The sequence below is a fragment of the Protopterus annectens genome, chromosome 11.part0 (assembly GCF_019279795.1).
Source record: "Protopterus annectens isolate FY-2018-M chromosome 11.part0, PAN1.0, whole genome shotgun sequence".
Lineage (NCBI taxonomy): Eukaryota > Metazoa > Chordata > Ceratodontiformes > Protopteridae > Protopterus > Protopterus annectens.
Genome location: NC_056745.1, coordinates 259,026,641 through 259,046,473, shown reverse-complemented (window position 1 = coordinate 259,046,473; position 19,833 = coordinate 259,026,641). Strand labels below are relative to the sequence as shown.

Here is a 19,833-nt window from a genome sequence, read left to right as displayed (position 1 = left end):
AGGTTTACCAGGGAGTGTATCCCTGTCACCTTGATGTTGCGGACCCCCTCTGCCGCCTGGGCGGCATCTTCCACCTCTGCCCCCTCCTCTGCCTCTAGAGGGGGCATCTCCCTGTGTGCCTGAGAAAGCTCCTTGGGGTTTTCGAAACCACATTTTTCCACCACGTTGCCCTTTGGGGTACGGTCTGGTTGGGGTGGAAAAACGGACTCCGACAGCAGACAGAGTCTTTCCCTCCTGCTCACACCAGGTAAGGGTCTCCTTTACTTTGGGGCCAAAGAGAGTGTCACCGTCAAATGGGGCGTTAGTAAAGGAAGACTTGAAGGCTTCCGCAAAGGAACATAAGCGCATCCAGGATTGTCTACGAAGAGCAATCGCTGAAGCTGCTGCCCTAATCGAACCTTCGGCTGCGTAGGAAATTAGCCTCATGGACGAGTTCACAATGGCTGTAAGGGTATTAAGTTGTGCTGTCACTTTCTCCGAGACAGCAGCATCTGTAGTACCCTGGAGGGTATCTCCCAACTCTTTGACTAGATCCCCCTGTAGACGTGTAAAATGGGTCAAATAGTTCAGGGATCGCATGGAAAAAGCCGCTGAACTAAAAATGCGCTTCCCATACCTATCCATCGTCCTAGAATCTTTATTAGGGGGATGGACAGATGAGGAAGACTCTGACATCTCCTTTTTCGTGGCCGCTGCCACCACCATAGCATCCACTGGAACTCCTTTTGTCAGGTAGGACTTGTCCTGAGGTGCCGTGATGTATTTATTTGGTTTCCTTGGGACTGGTTCCACTGTGTCAGGAGCCTCCCACGCCCTTCGAGCAATTAGTTCCATTAATTCATCGAAGGGCGGAGTGACCCAGGAGGAGGAAGGGCGAGCACCAAATGCCTTCAGCAAAACTGACTCATCCTCAGAAGGGGGAAGGGACTGCCAGTCACCTCTGTTTCAGGATCTCCAATATGTCCGAAAGAGACATCTTCTGAAGGTGACTTAGGGGACCCTTCTGACTCATCTAAGTCAGTATCAGATGTCAAGGATTCTTGTGGAGAATCCAAGTGTCTCCTCTTACACAATCTTTTCCTAGGGACTTCTTCGTGGGAGCATCCGAAGAAGCCTCCGAGGAAGATGGGGCACCCTCCAGGGGTGGCTGAGACACTGGTGCCCGACGCTTGGATGTGGCCGTGGGTGCAGAGGAGGATAACGGCCCTTTATGGGGAGGAGAGGTTGCTTCCACTGATGTGGTTTGTCTGGGTAGACAACACCTTCCTCATTAGGTCGAGCGCCCGGGTCCCGCATCGAAGAATCTCCCGGTTCGAGGAAATGGGAAGAATCCCGACACAGGCACGAAGGCATCGACCCGAGGACGGAGCCGAATCGATCCGCCGAGGCCCGAGGGGAGAGTCAGAACCAAACGTCGGTTCGACTCGCCCCGGAACCAAGGACAGACCGTCGGCTCCGAGACTCCGGTATCGGGTCCGACGGAGTCGAGGTGAGAGGCACAGACCGAGAAAAAGACGGTTCTGGACCCGAGGGCTCCACAATCAGTAGATCAGCCTCTTCCGGCTCCAAAGACTGAACAGGTCTCGGAGGAGGAATGGATGGAGACACCGGGAGGCCTTCAAGTTTCGACACCAACTGGGTGGAAACCGAAATAAGTTTGGACAGGGCGAATGCTCCAATAACTTCTGCACCACGCGATCCACATCGATATCAGAGAGTTTGGAAGAAGAACGGGTCGAAGGAACCGAAGACGGAGCCGACCTCAATAAGGTCGAAGGAGGGAGCTCCATCACCGGTTCCAAGACTCGAGGCTCAGGAACCGATACCAGTTGAACACTCGGCCCCGAAGTCTGTGGAACCGGTGATCTAACCTTTGCTGAAGAGCTCGGAGCTGATGACTTGGGCTCCGACGTCTTCGATTCCTTAGAGGATTTTGATGCCTGGTCAGAAGCATCCAGAGCCTCCTGAAAAGAAGGTTTTAATAAACCTCTGTCCATTAGTTTCCTGCGCCTATCTGTCATGACCCTCCCACTAAAAGAGTGACAGATGGAACAGTCCTCTTGCAAGTGGAGAGGGCCAAGGCAGTAGACGCAGGAACTATGGTTGTCAGTCACTGACATTTTCTGGCCACACTGACAACGCTTAAAACCTGATTTCACCTTATCAGACATTATAGAAGTAAAAGACAAGTCCAGTAATGCAGTCAAATCCGAGAAAAAATTGTCAAATCCGGTATAAAAGTCAAATCCTATCAAATTTAAGAAGGGTTGTAGGCCCCGAAAAATTCTAACCGATAAAACAGCTTAACGGTACCGAGAATTTAACCAGTCAACAACACAATCACACAGTATATCACTGAAATATCAAATAGAATAAGAAAATCCAATAAAATATAACAAATAAAGTTATATCTTAGCTTTAGACGCTCGAGCTAGCTCCCAACGATGCGAACGCAGCAGCGGCAAACTAGATCTGAGGTAAAGGCAGAGGGGGATTGTGGGTATTAGATTGTCTCGAGCTTCTTCTCGATGCAGAGCTTGCAAGAGGCCGGCACGGAGCCGAGGATTGGCTCCGAACCCATGTGTAAGAACAAACGGCGAGATTGAACACTATCACATCTACACTTAGAGTGATGAGCCACCCGGGATCTGGATTCTAACAAGGAAAGAGTAATGGACTTAACCTCAGAATCAGGCAGGTCAGACAAAACCCCTTCCAGCGGAGACAAAATGTATAATATATACCTGGTCATGTCAGCTTGATAGTTAATGGCACGAAATGCCAAGGTGGAAGAAGTTTGTCCCTTCATCCCCAGCCTCTCTATAGCTCGACTATCCTTGTCGGAGGGAAGAAGCTTAAAGGACGGCAAAAGCCAAGAGGGTTTATCAGTAAAGACAGAAACTACAGCACAGTCAATAGCAGGACACTTATGAAAGAAACTTGAAAGCCTCAGAGACCTTATAAAAATGGTCAGGCTACTTAGGGGCATGAGGTTGAGAATCAGTAGCCAAAGAAATAGCTGAAAAAGTATCTAACAAAGCAGCTAAAAGAGGGGATCAGAAGAAGACTTAGGGGAGTCCATCTGCAGCAACTCATAATATCTTTTATGGATGTCAGAAACTTGAGAGCAGTCACACTTAAAATGCTCCATCATGTGAAACACTTTTCTCTTTGGAAAACCTGTCCTTTGGGTATAGTCAGGAGTTAAGGACTCCTCTTCCTCAGAGCCATAGTCAAAGGTGATGGGATTTGAGAGGAGAAGGCCAAGAAATCCTCAACAGAATCTGATTCTTCAGCAGAGGAATCAGGTTCCCTAGACATTTAAAGGGTAGAGGAACACGGAGGGGCAGGATCTGAAACTCCCGAGGTGAACACAAAGCCATCAGGGCATTAAGCAAGCTCTGAGTAAAATCCTGCCTCTCCTTCTGAGGATCTCTAGGAGTGGGAGAACTGTGCTTAGTCTTCTGTTAATTCTTAAGGGGGGGTGTCAGTTTTAGCAAACCTCAGTGGCTCAGAACCCTGCCTTGTCAATCAGCTGTGGTTCCCTCCCCATGTCTGCAGCGGATGACTGCAAAGCTTCAGAAAATGTGCAAGAAGCCAGTTCCATGCTGGCCTCCGACGGGTCGCAGGAGAGGGAACAGACATCAGCAGTAGGTGATCCTCTGGAGTATCATCCACCTCAAGACAGATATGCAGCAGAGGCCAGAACGCTGCAGTATCCGAACTCAACATTTTAGCCTTTTTGTTAATAGGCGCTATACCTGGGGCTGGAAGGATTCAGCCATGGTCCACTGGGCCAATAACTTGAGATGCTGGTTCTCAAGATAAATGGAAAGAGATGACGGTCTGCTAAGAAGAGCCTTTGGGCACAAATGCCTGACAAACAGAGCACTGAGTGTGGTCACGTGATGCACATAGACAAAACAAATACTTGTGACAATCTTTATGGGGAATCTGCCTTGCATACTAACATTTCCATTTCTTGGTTGAAATGAACTCTCAAAACGCACTAAAAAAAAAAAAGAAAAAAAGGAACACAACAGGGTACTTATCAGCAAAAGGCTCGATATAACCAGCCCAGCAAAGGGAGTTCAGACCAACGTACAACTGTGGCATTTGAACAGGTGGCAAAGTAGTTCTGAGTACAAAGCATCTGTAGTCACCTCTATACCTTATGCTGATGTGGGGAATATACAACTGACATATGACACTGGTGAGAAGTAAAGGGTTTGATATACTGGCTGGTCATAGGGCTATCCTTGCCAGTACATCCCATTTGTTATGAATAGTGCAACAGTGATATGGAAGGACATCTCTCCTTTCAACATGCATTCATTTGGATCAAGTAAAGTTCTGCTCAGATTGCCAACTAGAAGGTTCTCTTGACCTGGCATGTAACGGGTTATAGGAGGCTGCTACGGCAGCTTCTGAGTCAGATCCCAAAGTTACACTGTGAGTCTGCACACATGGTAAAAGTGGGTGCATCCCACTGCTTGTTTACATACCACATGAATGAGATGTTTTCTGTCAGGAGTTTCAAGGGTCCTGACTTCAGTCTGCCTCTGAATGCCCTCATGCCTAGAATGATTGCCTTCCTTTATGTCCATGTGTTGTTTTCCCATACACATGCCCCATGTCCCTTGCACTCCCAAATTTTCCAAATGAAAGCCCCAGAAAAAAAATATGAGCTGTCTGTAGTGTGTATTTGGCAAGAGCCTTGATTACTGAATAAGCCCCCCCCCCTTTTTGTGATGTTCCCCTCCACCCACATTTCCTTTTTCAGGCAGGGAGGAGCAGATTGGAGTATGTAAAAGTTGTTGGTGCTGGGACCAGCAGTGTTTTTTTTTTTTTAATATTGTAATTTTCTCATTTGAAACTTTGATAGGGGAATCATTAAGATGCATAATGCCATATGCCACAAGAGCCTAAGGATCTCTCAGATTTTGATGGCTTCTTTGGTGTTAGTGAACTTGAAGTAAACTGACAAGAAGCAGACTTTGCCTTTAGTCAAGAAGGCATACTGTTGGACAAAGACCAGTAATGCTCCCAGGAAGCGGACTCTTGTGGCAGGGTAGAGTTAAGATTTTTGAATGTTTAAGGTTACTACTACCTTCTGAAAAATTTTAATGATGATGTGCATGGTTCTGTGCAACTCCTCTATAGATGCTGCTTGAATCAAGCAGTCATTCAGATGGGAATAGACGTGCACCCCCTTGGCCCTGCAGAAGGCTATAATGGGTGCAGCTACACTGTAAGGCACAAAATTGGAAGTTAGATCCTCCTCCTCTGAAACACAGGAATTTTGTGAATTGCACAATTAAAATGTGAAGGTTAAGTATCTTTCAAATCTAAAGATACCACCCCTGCCCCTGGAATGATGAGAGATAATAGTCTGAAGAGTAAATGTCTTGAATTTGGGTGCCACTAGAAATTTGTTTAGTCTGCAAAGGTCTAAAATGGGTCTCCATGATCCAGCCTTTCCAGGGACTACGAAGAGTCTTGATTAATACCTTGCACTGCTTCTTTCAGGGGATACGCTAAATGGACCATTGTTCTAAAATATCTGAATTTGATTAGGAGTAAGATGTCTGTTGTTTTGAGACTGAAGGAACCCCTACGAAAGAGCTGAAGATTGTGCCGACTGATAACTCCTTTATAACTTCGGCATCTGCTGGCTTGGTGATGATGAAATTATCTGGTATTCTGGACGACCTGCAGGCAGAAATTCCCAAGACTGAGTACTGCAAGAATGACAGTACCAATGAAAAAAAACAAAAAACAAAAATTATATTCAGAAAGAAAGACTAGGTTGGAGTTAGAATCATCTGACCAGTTTTATGCATGGAAAAGTATGCAGCATAAAATCATACTGTTTCTTTGCTGAAGCTGCTCTTCCTGTTACATAAACTTTTGATTACACAGGGTTGTCAAATTAGCTTTGTTTCCTTTCTGGATGTGCAGCTTTCCTTGTCATCAAGCAGAGGCTGCTAACATAATTTGCTGTACATGTTCCAGGGCAGGAACCTTGCCAAATCAGCAACCTTGTGCACGTAAATGAGTGTGCGCACACATGCACACACACACACACACACACACACACACACACACACCGAACCAGCAAAATAATAAAAAAACCTACGGAAAAGATTTAACTGTTGAGACTAACAAAAACTTTTTTTCATCTGTAACTGTGGATTCCTTTTCCCTTCCCAGTTGCTTTGCAGAGAGTTTTCTCCCACTGTAAACTTCAACTATGAGACTTAATCTGCTTTGTGTTTCTTTACTTATGGATTCATTTTTTTTAATTCAATAAGGCACTCTGTTTTACAGATCATCCCTAACTAAATTAAACTGTATCACATTTTGCTGTAGATTATGTTCTAACTTTTGACAAAAGGTTTTTACTCTCTATTATTTTGCCCTGTTTTGTTGAGATTTAGAGCTTTACGCTCTGTTCAGCTTTTGGGTACTATGACAAAATGTAACACCAAACAATGCACTACTTCCATCAAACTTGCACATCGTAATATGTGTACCAAGCTCAACATCTGTTTGCTCTGGTTTACATGATCTTTTTGAAACAACCTTCAGAAAAACCTTGAGCCAGGTCACAATTTTTTTAATCTCTTCCTTGTAATGCACTACATGAATAAGGTACATGATATGACTATGCCCAAGGCAATGAAAATGTGTACTCTCTTATCAAACTTCGGTAGGGTACTACCTTTCTTGCCATTTAGGAGACTTGAAAGCTGCTGCTGCTACTGTGGTCTTAGAACCCTTTAAAGCAGCTAGGCCAACCACAGGGTCAATTTTAGACCATGAATGCTGTAAGAAAGCCTAAAAACAAATAAGAAAGCCCCAAAGCAATTCACATACCACCTTATAAGTGGTGCATAGAGGCTTGCCTGCCTGCAAAGATGCATTTCTTGACATTTCACTACTGTTGCATGAAACTCACTAATGTTCCAAGTTCTCTTGTTTTCTTTGTGTGTGTGTGTGTGTGTGTGTGTGTGTGTGTGTGTGTGTGTGTGTGTGTGTGTGTGTGTGCATATATATAATATATATATATATATATATATATATATATATATACAGACACACGTATACATGCATATACACACACACACACACAGACACACACACACATATATATATATATATATATGTGTATGTGTGTGTGTGTGTGTGTGTGTGGGGTAAATATACGTGTGTGTGTGTGTGTGTGTGTGTGTCTGTGTGCGTGCGTGTGTGTGTGTGTGTGTGTGTGTGTGTCTGTGTGTGTGTCTGTGTGTGTATGTATATTATATATATGCCCCAAGATCAAAGTAGCAGTTCAAGTAGTGAAAAAGCTGACAATGAAGGAGAGTTAGCAGTCGACACCCATCTATCCATCCTGGGGGAAAGCAGATGATTCTGTTCACTGCAATCCAGAACCTAACAGATGTACAAATGAAAGGCATACACAGCAACTATGGACTAGAGGACATGTGCTTGGTGCTGCAACTATACATGTGGTGTCCTTCATGGGACACGTGTGGGAGGGTGCATAAGTTATAAAAAAGGCACTGCAGGCTCCTGCAGGAGCACAAGTGCACATGTCAAATAACAGGTTGAGAATTAGACCATTAGTGAAACAGCATGTATCGTTATTATAGTTCAAGAGGGGCAGAGCTACTTTCTAATTTCGCAGTCCAGAAATAAAGCACCTTTACTGCAGTAAGCCCTGGCTTTCAGGGATATGAATCCAGACGCTCAGGTCTTTAAAGCAAGGGAGCACAGTGACCTGTGAGCCTGCTGAAGCGAAGACATAGGTGAAGGGCATAAACAATCTCAACAGCTGCCTGGATGACAGACCTCTCATGTCAGCTGTCGACTTTTCTACCATCATCACCGCCAGTCTCTGTGAGCCCACTGTAATAGGAGTGGTACAATGAATGAATGGGATCAAGAGATAGGAGGTGTAGGGGCTAACAGATGGCAGAACGGAGGGAAAAATGCCACCTCATGCTGAGTCAAAGCACAAGTGACTGGGTGGGAAAGAAAGAAAGAAAGACCATTACCACTTTCCTAAACCAGTCAAGCTGAATAAAAACAATAAACAATATGAGACACTAGGGGATGATAACAGAGATGTGAACTGCACAACAATTCCAAAATAAATGCCTGTGTTCCAACCATCAGGGATCAAACATGGATACTACGGATAACGAGGAAACAGCCTGAGTATGCTGTCCTACTAACAGTAAAGAGATGGTTGCATCAAATGTTCTGAAAAAGTAAGGACAATATTAGAGCTTCCCTTAATCAGAAAAAATACATACTTGTATAAAAAAAAACTTTTTAGAGGAGCAAGGTCACAGTCTGAAGTTTACACTAAGAATACCCAAAGAAAGAACAATAATTTTGCTCCTTCTGCCAGATGCTATGATCTGGGAGACAACACAACATATTTACATCAGCATCATTACTGTCCGTTACAAGCAAGCAAACAGGAGCAATTGTAACTGAGCTTCCAATGTCCGGCAGAATAAACGATCCATTTTACTTTCAGTACATGGAAATGAATTGATGTAGACTGGTGTGATCAGGCAAAAGATAGGATAACAGTGCAAGTCTAACCCCACTATATCTATCTTAGGATGACTTGCAACAGCCAGACCAAGTAATGATATTAAATCTTACTGGGGTAGGGGAAAGTTGATCACAGCCCTCAACGTAATAACTTGGGAGACAGTTTAAAGTAGATCCCAATATTTTAAGATTTAACTACAAATTTTCCACAGTAGACATTAATGCAAAAAAAGGACAGAGCTTACATTTCCATGGAGAAGTTACAGCAGCATGGAAACTGTAGAAAAGGACATACCGTACAGATCAGGGAAAAAAATTCAGAAAAGGTCACAGCCATACACCAAACAAGATGAAGACACAAGGACACTGTACGAGGAAAGGACTAGTACAGCTAGACTGATGAGCAAGAGGGTAAGAATTATGAATACATTTCAGACCACTCTCCATTCCCAAACACAAGCACAAGTAAAGTTTTGATGTCCTAATGTCTTTTTTTTCTCTTTTCTGTATTCATTATGCTGTAGTGTTTATGTTACCATCTCCCACTGGTAATGTTTGTTTCTTTGTTTTAAATGTGAAGGGTTAATGGAATGATTACTGTAAAGGACAATCATACTCCTAGATGTCAGCAGCAGAACAGAAAGGGATTTTTTTTCTTACACAGGCTTTCCAGATTGTATGCTTTTATTCAGCACTGGAAAGTATCCTTATAATATGTCAGGAACCTATTTGTTTTATTCATTTGTCTGTCTTTGTTGACTGGCAAAGCCCATTTTCAGCAGAGATGCAGAAAGAAAAGGTCCAGCAAATGCATTTAAGATACTCATGCTATGACAATTTTTTTACAAAGATACCTTACATATACTTCTTTAGATATCTACATACAAACAGGTACTTGCACTGAGTGACATCATACAAACACAAAAAAAGAAGTTATGTATTCACCATAACATTCCATGTTTGTTGTCCATCTCGCCGTTCATTCTTACAACGATGGGTTCGGAGCCGATCCTCGGCTCCAACTCGGCCGAATACTTAGCTGAAAGACTCAAACCTGGCTCGTGGCAAGAAGGTATCCCACAATGCGGTGGTGTAATTCCCCAGATCTTGTTTGCTGCTAATACTGAACAATATGTACACTATATACATATCTACAAACATATACATAAAAACATATATCCAAGTTCATACTATACATACTGGAAGGAGAAATAAGCTGAGACAAAGAACTCCTGAAAGTAGTAAAAAATCTACCAGGTCCACAAGGAGTCTTTGGCAGGGGGAAGGAGGGAGGGTTCGTAAGAATGAACGGCGAGATGGACAACAAACATGGTACATAACTTCTTTATGTTATGTTGTCCTATCTTGCCTTCATTCTTACAATAATAGGACAGCGTCCCTAGCACCTTTTCCCTGGGTGGCTCACGGGAGTACACCTTTAAGCACTGTGGAACCAAAGAATGCCCTGTCCCTGGAGGCCAAATCCACTTTGTAATGAGTGATAAAAGTATGTAGAGTAGACCAAGTAGCTGCTGCACAAATATCTATGGGAATTCTGGCTTGAAAAGCAGATGATGTAGCCATTGCTCTACTGGAATGAGCCTTCATTCTGAAAGGTAAATCTTTGTGATTTGAGTTATAGATGAATGTAATACAATTTGAAAGCCAATTGGAAGAGTAGTTTTTGAGACTGAGGATCCTTTTTTTGCATCAGAGGATACAAATAATTGGTCCGATTTTCTGAAGTCTTTGGTTCTATGAAAATAAAATCTGAGCTGTCTATGCACATCCAGTTGATGTAATTTGTACTCTGCCTTGTTGCTATGATTAGGAAAGAACACTGGAAGTTCTATGGATTGGTTTATGTTGTTTGGAGAAGAGACTTTATGTAGAACAGATGGGTTTGTACGTAAGGATACCCTATCCTTATGAAAAATCAAATATGGTGGTTTAACAGAAAGAGCTTACAATTCTGACATCCTTCTAGCAGAAGTTATAGCCACTGGAAACAAGATTGTCCAGGAAAGGAACTTCAGGTCTGAAGATGAAGATGGCTCAAAGGGAGGTAAAGTGAGATGAGACAAAACAAAATTTAGATCCCAAGGAGAAAGGGGTTCCTTAAAGGGAGGTCTTAATAAGGAAGCACCTTTTAAGAAGGCTCTACACAACCTATGTGACATTAAGTTGGAAGTAGAATCACCGATATGAAAATTTGAAATTGCAGCAAGTTGAACCTTGATGGTTGCTGCAGCTGAGCCTTGTTGAAAAAGTTCTGCCACAAATTCCAAAATAAATGAATAGGTGCAGAGTAAGGATCAATGTTCCTATCTTGAGCCCAAAGGGAAAACCTCTTCCATTTACTAGAATACAGTTTTCTAGTGGAAGCTTTGTGCGAGGGCATTAAGATATGTCTAACCATAGGAGTGAAATTGTGAAGCCTGACTAAACTGATAAGTTGAGCACCAAGCTGCCAGTTTTAGGGTGTGCAGAGAAGGATGAAGCTCCCCTGACATACGAGTCAGCAGATCTGACACTGGGTCCAGAATCCAAGGCTTCTCCTGAAGATGAGGCCAAAGGAAGGGGAACCAAACTTGGCAAGGCCAGTAAGGAGCAATGAGAATTATCCTCCTTCCCGAGCATTATGCTTTCTGAATTACTCTGGGTATGAGAAGAAATGGTGGAAAGGTATATAGATGTCTCAAGGGCCAATAGTGAGCAAGAGCATCTCTCCGTGTCTCCCCCAGAGGGGGGATTAGGGTAAAGTAGTTGCTGCACTTGGCATTCATGGGAGTGGCAAAGAGATCGCAGCAAGGCTGTCCCCATGTTTGGAAAATCATTTTCACTGCATTGTGATTGAGAGACCACTCGTGAGGCATTAGGATTGCTCTGCTCAGCTTGTCCGATATCACGTCGGACTTCCCCGGAATGTGCATTGCGATTAGAAAGCACTGAGAAGAAACTGCCCACTGCCATACTCTTAGGGCTTCTCAAAAGGAGGTAAGATCTGGTTCCCCCCTGCCTGTTTATGTACCAAACCACAGACATATTGTCTGACTGAATCGCAATAGTCCCTAGAGGGAGAGAGTCTTGAAGTTCTTGCAACGCAAGAAGCACTGCTCTCATCTCTAGAACATTTATATGCAAGTGAGCTTCATGTTCTTGCCATGTACCTTGGACTGTTCTTCCCAGATAATTCCCCCCCCCACCTTATCTGGGAAGTGTCTGTGGTCACTGTAGTTATTGATTGAAGTGGAACAAAGGGTCTGCCCATTGTCACATGAGTAGAGTGTATCCATTATCTTAAGTCGTTCTTGCAAGATTCCATTATCCTGATCAGATGAGACACTGGAAGCTCTTGAAGTGACCATTGGGAGAATAACAGCCATTGAATAATCCTCATGTGCATTCTGGCAAGAGAGACCAGTGTAATCGTGGAGGCCATTGTTCCTAATAATCGTAGAATTATCTTCGCTTTCACTTTGTTCTTAGGAAGAAGGTGAAGTATCTGCTATCCGAGTGCTATAACTCTTTCTGTTGGAAGACGTGCTACCACAGATGAAGTGTCTAGATCTGCGTCTATGAATGTAATATGCTGACAAGGCAACAACGCAGATTTTGAAAATTTACTGTAATGCCCAGCTGATTGCATATGTCCAAAGTTAGATCCCTGGCTTGTAGAAGAAGATGCTTGGTGGTGGCAGATAGGAGCCAGTCGTCTAGATAGGGAAACACACGGAATCCTAGACGTCTCAAGTGAGCCATGACTACTGCCATACATTTGGTGAACACTCTGGGGGCTGCAGTGAGACCAAAGGGCAGAGCTCTGAACTGGTAATGGCTGGCTCCCAGCCGGAAGCGTACCTTCTTGATGTCCTGTCCATTTTTATGTGGTAGTAAGCATCCTGAAGGTCTATAGAGCACATCCAATTGTCCTTCCCTAAAAAGGGAAGTATAGACTGCAGTGTCACCATTCGGAACTTTGACTTCTTGACAAATTCGTTTAACTTGCTAAGGTCTAATATTGGCCTCCAGTCCCCTGTTCTTTTTGGCACCAAAAAGAATCTTGAGTAAGTTCCAAAGCCTATTTGGTCTGCGAGGACATTTTGGATGACTCTTTTGTGGAGCAACTTTTGAATCTCTATAGTTGCTTGTTCCCTTAGATTGGGTGGAACATCTGGGATTGTTTTGGTCTGTGGAACAGGTTTGGAAAAAGGGATGGAGTATCCTCTGGATATTATATTTAGTACCCATTTGTCATTTGTGATATTTCGCCAGGCTTCTGGGTACAATGATAAACGTCCCCCGACTGCCTCTAGAGTAGAGCAGTCGGGCCTCCTTTCAGGAGCGCTGATAAGGACATCCGCGAAAGGAATCGCAGTCACCCTGGTTTTGCGGGCCCCCTCTGCCTCTGGGGCGGCGTCTACCATTATTACCTCCCTCGCTGCCCCTGGGGAAGGTATCACCCCGTGCCTCTTGGAAAAATCACTGGGATCTTTTGAATCACATCTTTCTGCTCTTCTGACCTTTAGGATAAGGTCTTGAAGGTACAGAAAAACGTATTCCAACGGCAGAGAGAGTTTTCCCTTCCTGCTCACACCGGGTTAGAGTGTCTTTTACTTTGGGTCCAAAGAGTGAGGAACCATCAAAAGGGGTGTTAGTAAAGGTAGACTTAAAGGGCTCTGCAAAATTGCACAAGCGCATCCAAGAGTGTCTCCTAAGGGAAACTCCAGAACCAGCTGCCCTGCTCGCTCCATCTGCGGCATATGATATGAGCCTCATGGAGGAGTTGACAATGGAATATAAGGTGGACAGCTGGGAGGAGACCTTCTCATTCACCCCGGCAGCTAATGAACCTTGTAGAGTATCTCAGCTCTTTCAGGAGATCTCTTTGTAGCCTCGTGAAATGGGATAAGTAGTTCAGCGATCGCAGTGAGAAAGTCGCTGAAGAAAAGATATGCTTCCCATATCTGTCTATTGTTCGAGAGTATTTATTCGGAGGATGAACAGATGAGGAAGTCTCTGCAAGTTCCTTCTTGGTGGCTGCTGCCACCACCATAGCATCTACTGGTACTCCTTTATTTAGAAATTCCTTACCCGAAGGAGCTGACAAAAATTTGTTTGGCCTCCGAGGGACTGGTTCCGTAGTGTCGGGTGACTCCCACACCTTTCGACTAACCAGGTCCATTAGTTCATCAAAAGGCGGAGACAACCAGGAGGCTAAAGATTGAGACCCAAAAGCCTTCAGGTACACTGACTCCTCATCAGAAGGGGTGGTGGTCTGCCAGCCGCCTCTTTGCTTGAGGATCTCTAGAACATCTGCAAATGAGATATCGTCAGAGAAAGACTATGGGGACCCTTCCGACTCAACGACATCAGTGTCTGAAGTGATAGACTCATTTGGGGAGTCAACATGGTTCCTCTTGCAGGTTCTCTTCTGAGGTGGCTCCTCAGAAGGATATTCTGGGGAGGCCTTGGATGAGAGGGGTTCGCCCAATGGGGAATCCTGAGGCTCTGGATCTCTGCTGTCTTGAGGAATGGGTGGTGCTGAGACAGTAGCCGGTGCCTTGGGGGGAAGAGTACTGGTATCCTTCTGTGGTGTTGAATGGGTAGATAACACACTCCTCAACAGCTCAAAGGTGGACCCCGCCAGCTCTGAGGAAACAGATGAAGGCAACAGAACCAACGAGATCGGACCAGAGGCTGACGTGGGAGCCGAGCTAACCCGAGCCGATGCTCCCAGGGGTAGGCTTGGCACTGAAGATCGGGGCTGAGAATCCCCCTGGGGATGACCAGGAAACCTCGGCTCCTAGACACACCGGACGGCACTGAGAGAGTCGGAGCAGATGTCGGCTCAGTGAACACCGAAGGGGTCCCAGAACCGATGGGTCCACAGTAAGTGGTACCAAGTACTCTGGCTCCAAAGGACCAGCTTGGCTCGGAGGAGGAACAACAGTGGGCACAGAAGGCTCAGAGACCAATTGGGTGGGAGCCGAGAATAATTTAGTCAGCGCCGGCGACTTGAGGGGTCTATGCACCACCCATTCCAAGTCATCATCTGATAAGCTCCTTGTAGACCTGGAAGATAGGGAAGGAGATCGAGACCTATGGAGGATTGGCTCCGAGTGGAGGTATCTTGCGGTTCCGTAGGCTTTGGAGCAGAAGTACCGGGCCTATCAACCAAAAGGACTTTCGACAGCTCCGAGGACTGTGCAGCCAAGAAAGTAGTGGCCTTTGAAATTTTTGGAAGTTTGACTGGTGGCTCCGACTGAGCCGATGTAGCGAGAGATTGTCTTTTATGAGACTTATCCTTTTTTGAGGAGGGAGACGAAGAGGAGGAAGAGCTAAGAATGGCTTCCTCAGAAGAAGGCTTTAAGAGCCCTTTTAGAATCAACTTGTTTTTTTTTTCCTGAAGAACTCTAGCACTAAAAGAATGACAGAAGGTACAGTCTTCTTGGAGATGAATGGCACCAAGGCAATAAACACAAACAACATGCCCATCCATGATGGACATTTTTTTGCGAGCACTTTTGACATTTCTTACAGCCCGAAGTCTTACATTCTCTCTCTTTTTGGTCTTTAGACATTTTCAAGTTAAGACCCTAAAGGCGATAGCAAAACAACAAAGTTTTATTAGCTAAGACTAATATGCTAAAGCTAAACCAAGGGTTACTATAGGACAACACAAGGAGCGACAACCAGGGAAGAAAAATAGAACCTCTAACTAAAACAGTTCTATTTTCCAAACAAAACAATAACACAGTACAAGTCCTCTAACTTAAACGGGAGTATAGGTCTCTAACCTAAACGAGCTATAAAGAGACACTAACGACGAACAACAACCACTACACAAGATACCAGAGGGGCCTAGAAAGCGACAGCAAAAGCCATGCTAAAGGTGAAAAAACTATCACTATTTAACAAAGAGCAGCAAAGAGACACAACGAGTTAAACCTAATATGACTAAAGCTAAATAAATGCAAAAATAGCAGGTTTTGACAAAGGTAATAGAAAAAATATATCACAACTTAGCCACGGACAAGATGAGCGCATCCAACCTTGTAAAGCGGCAAATGAGATCTAGGAAATTACACCACTGCATTGTGGGATACCTTCTTGCCATGGAGCCAGGTTTGAGACTTTCAGCTAAGTATTCGGCCAAGTCGGAGTCGAGGATCGGCTCCGAACCCATCATTGTAAGAATGAAGGCGAGATAGGACAACATATCATCAGTTATTTCTAACATCATTATGCATGATATTAAATTCAAATTATAAAACATTTGATATGCAAACAGTTCATGTGCAATATATGTAACAAGTAAACATTAGATACGGCTTATAAGACATTGGTAAAGAGAGTTACAGTACAGACATTAGGAATAAATAACACTGAGGTAAGGAATGTGAAACATTAGTTGGTAAATATTAAATAAATTAAATAATAAAACTAGAAGAGGGAGATGGCCATTATGTTGGCTCGTTCCCTCTGCTAGAAAAAATTTCTTTTGCCCTTGTTGACCAGTTTTACTGTACAGGTGGATAAGACTGGGACAAATTTAAGGACAATGTCATGTTGTGCCTCGCAGGGGTAGTTAAGAATTTTCTTGCAATTTTATTTCAAGTATTGCAAAGTATTTTTCTTGGTAATGCTTATGAACCAGTTTTTTTTTGTAACACCTTCCTTTTGTATAATATTTCTGATATGAATGTATAACAACTCTTGATTATATAAACCCATCTTTTTGTGGAGCTTTTCTCCCCGGGCCTCTACTGAAAATGGACATATATCCAGCTAGACTAGCCGGGTCAACAAATGTAAAATAAATAAATAAATAATTTTTAGAGATGAAGACATAAGACTAGAAGCACAAAGTCATAGCAGTTACGAGAAGATGCACCATGCTGACACTAGTAAGCTATGCTAATGCAAAGGATCAGGCTGAGGAGTGAAGCGAGACATGGAGAGTCTTGGGTAAATAAAAAGCCAAGGGCCTCTCGTGGTCATGTCTTAACACACCCACAAATGCTTACTGTACGGTAAACTGATCTATGTGAAGGCTTCTTAGTTGGAATTGCAATGCAGGAGGCTTTTTTACTTTACTTTTACTTTAATTTGTTGATCAGGTAAGTCCATTAGACAAAAGTGTCCCTTTTCAGGGGTGACCCTAGAGTACTGTCTGGTTAACTGACTTCCTCAGTCAGGTTAAGTGACTTTCCCAAAGTCATATGGTGGGCAAACTGGAAGTGGGCAGAATCAAAACCTGAACCCTTGAGCACAGGAAGCAACTCTTTATCAGCACACATGAGCTTGCTTCCTTGATGACTCCCAACCCAGAATAAGCATAACAGAATACAGGATTTGAAGCGGGAATGCAGAGTATTTGACTACTCAAGGGAAATGATAACATGAAATCCTGAAATGAGCAGTTAAATATTTTATCTGTGAAGTGTCTGTAACAGAGGATATGAAAAAATGGTGAAAAATTGTTTTTCCTCACAAGACAATTGTGCTACAATTAAATGAACTGTGTCTGTAGTTCTTTACCAACTGCAACATCAGTTGTTTACTATGTTAGCAAACGTCGGACTCTGCTTTCAGGAAGTCAAGGACTCTCCATACTGGCAACACACAGGAAGCTTTCCCTAGCATCATGATCAAGCATTTTTAAGTCACTACAAGTACCATTCTGAGTCTTCCATGAAAAAGATCCAACAAACTACTCAGTTAGGAAAATGTAGCTTATAAACATAGTGCAAAGGATTAAAAATTGACAGGTAGTTGACTTAATGAGGGGAGTAATAATGAAAAGTCTTACAAAAGACATTACAGTGAGAAACAAGGAGGATAAGCCCTCCACACGTGCATGTCACTAATGTCATTCATGCAATAAACCACAGGTGCACTACTGGCAAATGTCTCCTTTTGATTCTTATGTCATACAGCTACAGTGTACAGATTAAGTCAATAAATTATACCTTTAGAAATAAAGACACACTGATTAATATTTAACATGGCTGCTTACAAACATCATACCTACTATCAAACAGTAATATCACAAATTCTGAATACCGTTCCAACAATTCTGTGAATTAATACACCACTTAGTGCTACAATGTTAACAGTGAATTCATCTCCCCTCCACCAGTAAATGGGCATTCTTACCCGCTGTTCCAGTGCTGATTGTGTCTGCTGCCTTAAGAGGGCTTTCAGTGGTCCTCCTTCTTTCCCAGCACTCCCACTTCCCATTCCTATAGAACGATACAGTATACAGATATAATAAACAAGGAAGAAATATAACACGCGGCACAAGTTTTTCATAGAAAACAGCTAATTCAGGAAAAACTATCTGATAACTGCCTGAACTACCTAAAAACGCTACAGGTGTCTACTGTCAAGATGCCTGTTCAGCAACTACACACTTCAATCATTTTTTTATACAGGTGGCAACATTTGCTGCATTATGTTCATTTAGCTATATGAATATCAGGGAATGGGAAATGGTTGAGAGTCAACATTCAACTACTGGTTAGAATCCAAACAACTGTAGGTTAAGTGGGCATGGAAAGCAGACAAACATAAATGCAAGACAAATGTATATACAATGTCAGTAAAAATGCAAAGCTAAATAATGACAGTGAAACACAGGTCAACTTTAAAGCATTTACTTTTGCTAAGTATAGGTTTCTATCTACAGACATTTTATTGGCTAATAAGCTGCATGGTAGACCTTTCAATAAAGAGGCCAATCAGATTTTCTTTACACTATAATATAATCCACTACATTTTATTTGTAAAATTATTAGTGTGTGAATATTTAACTGAAGACTATATAACAGAACAGCATTTTTAGCTGTGTTTAGATAAGGAAACAGTACAATCAATACCTTTAGCATCTGTATAAGCCTTTTGCCGGGAATTCACATCTAGAAATTTGAAAAGGCTAAAACCAAACAGTGGTTTAAAGGAATAAACCTGCATCACCTGCCTAGGGGAAAAGGACTATACAGCACTAAGCAGACAGAAGATGAAATGAAACACACACACAAAAAAATAGTGTGAAATGAAAGTAAAAGGTGACCAGAAAAATCAATCTTACAAGACCAATGCTTGCAATCAGAGATAAAACGAACAAACACCTAAACCGGATCAAATGCACACAAAGTTGCCAATTTTGCTATCAGCAGAGCCAATATTCTACATGGTAGCCACTACATTTAATAATTCATTTTTAAACGGGTCAATACTAATTTGCTAGAATACAAACATAAACTGAAAGCAATGTACTTGTAAGAAGACTACAAAGCTAAGTTTTTGGAAAAAGAATATGTCGCTTTTTTCTTCAAACTGTGGTAGGATAAAATAATACCAGTTCTTCAATTCTTAAAATATATCTACCACAATTAACTTCTGCTGCAGATGGGCCACCCTTTTCAGAAAGAGGGAGCCTACTTATAAAACTGACAAGTCTATTTAAGGAAAAAAGAGAAAAAAAATTTGAAAAAGTCACAGTTTCAATAAAACGGGTTTTGATACGTGTGGTACTGCAAAAAACATTTAACCAGGACTTAATTTATGAAGCTCTAATCCAATCAATCAATCAAACAAAATTCAACAGTACTGTAAAAGTAAAAAAGCAAAGCAGTGATTAGATCAGTCCTACCGGAAGCAGCCAAGAGCAGTTCATCAGTGAAAGAGAGACTTTTCCTCAGAACAGCTGGGCTGGCATAGCTAGAGTGAGGAAGGGTAAAACTGTGTGTAGTCCCCGACCCAGAATGAAGGAAGTTACACTTTTTATGATGTGGGGGACCAGAAGAAAGAGTAGGGGAGCTGGGACTCAGAAAAATCCTAGGCCCCTGTGGGAAGGTCGCTGCTGGAGAAAGTAGCAGAGAAAAAAAACAAGTAGGTTCAGAAGACAATGACACAAGAAAAAAAAAGAAAAAAACAAAAGAAATGAAAAGCATGATGATAAAAAAATCAGTAACAAGTAAATGAAAAGCAACTGTACCCTGGATTAACAGATGTGCACATAAAGAATACCACACCACAACAGTAATATAATGAGATGTAACACAGTGCCATGTCACTAAGTGGGTAGGTACAAGTTAAACTCAGTCAAATACTTTTTCAGTACTTATCCAATTAAAAATGCAGAAATAAACAAAAAAAGTTCAAAACTTAAAATTCATCTCCAAAGGTAGGGCCCATTACCTTATGCCAACTGGTATGGAAGTAATGACAAATATACTATAATAGTACCTA

The 19,833-nt window shown here is 42.7% G+C and overlaps 1 protein-coding gene across 25 annotated transcripts in view; it reads right to left on the bottom strand.

Moving 5' to 3' along the window:
• Nucleotides 1-19,833, bottom strand: part of C2CD5 (C2 calcium dependent domain containing 5) — a 1,731,257-nt gene that overhangs the window by 982,244 nt on the left and 729,180 nt on the right. For 12 of the 25 annotated variants that reach the window (XM_044087723.1, XM_044087697.1, XM_044087709.1 and 9 more), the window contains 2 exons: nucleotides 19,235-19,444; nucleotides 17,737-17,822 (listed from right to left, as the gene is read on the bottom strand). In XM_044087723.1, coding sequence (XP_043943658.1) covers nucleotides 17,737-17,822; nucleotides 19,235-19,444 — 296 coding nt within the window. The remainder of the gene's footprint in view (nucleotides 1-17,736; nucleotides 17,823-19,234; nucleotides 19,445-19,833) is intronic. The other 13 variants (XM_044087713.1, XM_044087716.1, XM_044087718.1 and 10 more) reach the window with 2 other exon arrangements.